The 1,576-nt window shown below is 40.7% G+C and overlaps 1 protein-coding gene across 1 annotated transcript in view; it reads right to left on the bottom strand.

The window, feature by feature from the left end:
* LOC104949810 (sodium channel protein type 1 subunit alpha) overlaps positions 1–1,576 on the bottom strand; it is a 32,722-nt gene that overhangs the window by 30,236 nt on the left and 910 nt on the right. Inside the window, exons 2-3 of the mRNA XM_010776224.1 lie at positions 1,305–1,368; positions 1,042–1,183 (exon numbers count right to left, since the gene is read on the bottom strand). Coding sequence (XP_010774526.1) covers positions 1,042–1,183; positions 1,305–1,368 — 206 coding nt within the window. The remainder of the gene's footprint in view (positions 1–1,041; positions 1,184–1,304; positions 1,369–1,576) is intronic.

Below are 1,576 nucleotides of genomic sequence, written 5' to 3'. Positions count from 1 at the left end.
GTTTGGGGGCGGCGCGATTACATGTAAAGTCAATGCAGAGACGCGGACAGATGCGAATTAATGCGAGTAAACACAGCTGGCAGCCGCGGTGAAACTCGAGCGATTAGAGCGAAGCGAATATTCGCATCGCGTCCGGTGTGAACGTAGCTTTTAATATTATAATTATTTTGCAAGACAATATAATGTTTAAAGACTGTGACCTCACATGAGACAGGGAAAAACTGACCCTGAGGTTATTGCAGGATAATAAAATATTTGATGGATTAATAAAGCGGAGTATCATCTGCAGAAAACATGTAGATACTGTATACACATAGGCCTACAGCCTATTGTTGCCTCATTGCTGCAGCTTGTATAAAGATAACCATGTAGAATTTGGCAAATGTCTTTCTATTCAAGTGTATAATGTTCTCTAATTTCCTGCAAACAACCTGACACTTCAGTGTTTCTCGAGTTTCACCGCGGCTGCCAGCTGTGTTTACTCGCATTAATTCGCATCTGTCCGCGTCTCTGCATTGACTTTACATGTAATCGCGCCGCCCCCAAACATCGCATCGCGTCCGGTCTGAACGTAGCAAGAACAAACAAACGTATATACTGTATGTGCATTCATAAGCGATTCTGAAGACATTGATTCTGGAGAAAGATTGTTCACATATAAATTAAATTGCTTAAACAATTCTCTCCTCCAATCTGCGCTCCTTGAGAACCTTAGCATGTGCCAGATGTTTCCCCTCGCTCACACTGCCTTATCTTTAAACATCCATTGTAGGCCTACTTCCCCTCGCCCGGCTGGAATAATGATGTGTGACTTGATCTGAGCCACTCTGTTTGTTTCCCATTTTCAGAGCCAGGGTTGTGGATGAACACAAGAATGAATACCATCTTTTTCAGTGTATAAACAGAAATGACAGCAAGCTAACCAAGAGGAGATCTTTACTGAATTTGACCAAATGATTTGAAGTGAAAATCATCTATGCATGCATGACTTATGTATTATATGACTTCAAAACATCCAATCGTTATAATTAAAGGGCCTACCTGCTGGTAAAGAGTCTCCCAGTAATCCTGCGTCATCAGTCTAAACAGAGAGAGAAAGGCCCAACCAAAGGAGTCAAAACTGGTGTAATCATAGTCTGGATTTTGTCCTGCTTTTTCGCAATGGAACCCCTCTGGGCAGTGCCTGCAAAAAAACAAAGAGTCCATAAAGCTCAGAAGAAATGCAAACACAGATACATCAAACAGCACAAAGATTATCTACATGATGTTGTATCCAGTCTTCTTGTGTTTGGGTATACACTTACCCAGCTCCAATGCTAAATCCACAAAGCAATGCATCTTTTTTACCTGGAAGGACATAGTAAAAACCTGATGGGGCAAGAAGGAAAATCAGACTTTTTTGTCAGCAGTGGTTGGAAAAAAGCCCAAGATAGACACATAATATATTGTTTATAATGACTATACCTCTATAATCCGCAATTAATAATATCTAATAATATTGTCAACATTGGGCTGGAGGTGTTCATTCAAGTCTAAAAGCCTCACAAATTTGGAATATTTTTAAATGGGGGGGGGG

The sequence above is a fragment of the Notothenia coriiceps genome, unplaced genomic scaffold, assembly GCF_000735185.1.
Source record: "Notothenia coriiceps isolate Sejong01 unplaced genomic scaffold, NC01 NC01_scaffold00016821, whole genome shotgun sequence".
NCBI lineage: Eukaryota > Metazoa > Chordata > Actinopteri > Perciformes > Nototheniidae > Notothenia > Notothenia coriiceps.
This window is presented reverse-complemented; position numbering and strand designations above follow the sequence as displayed.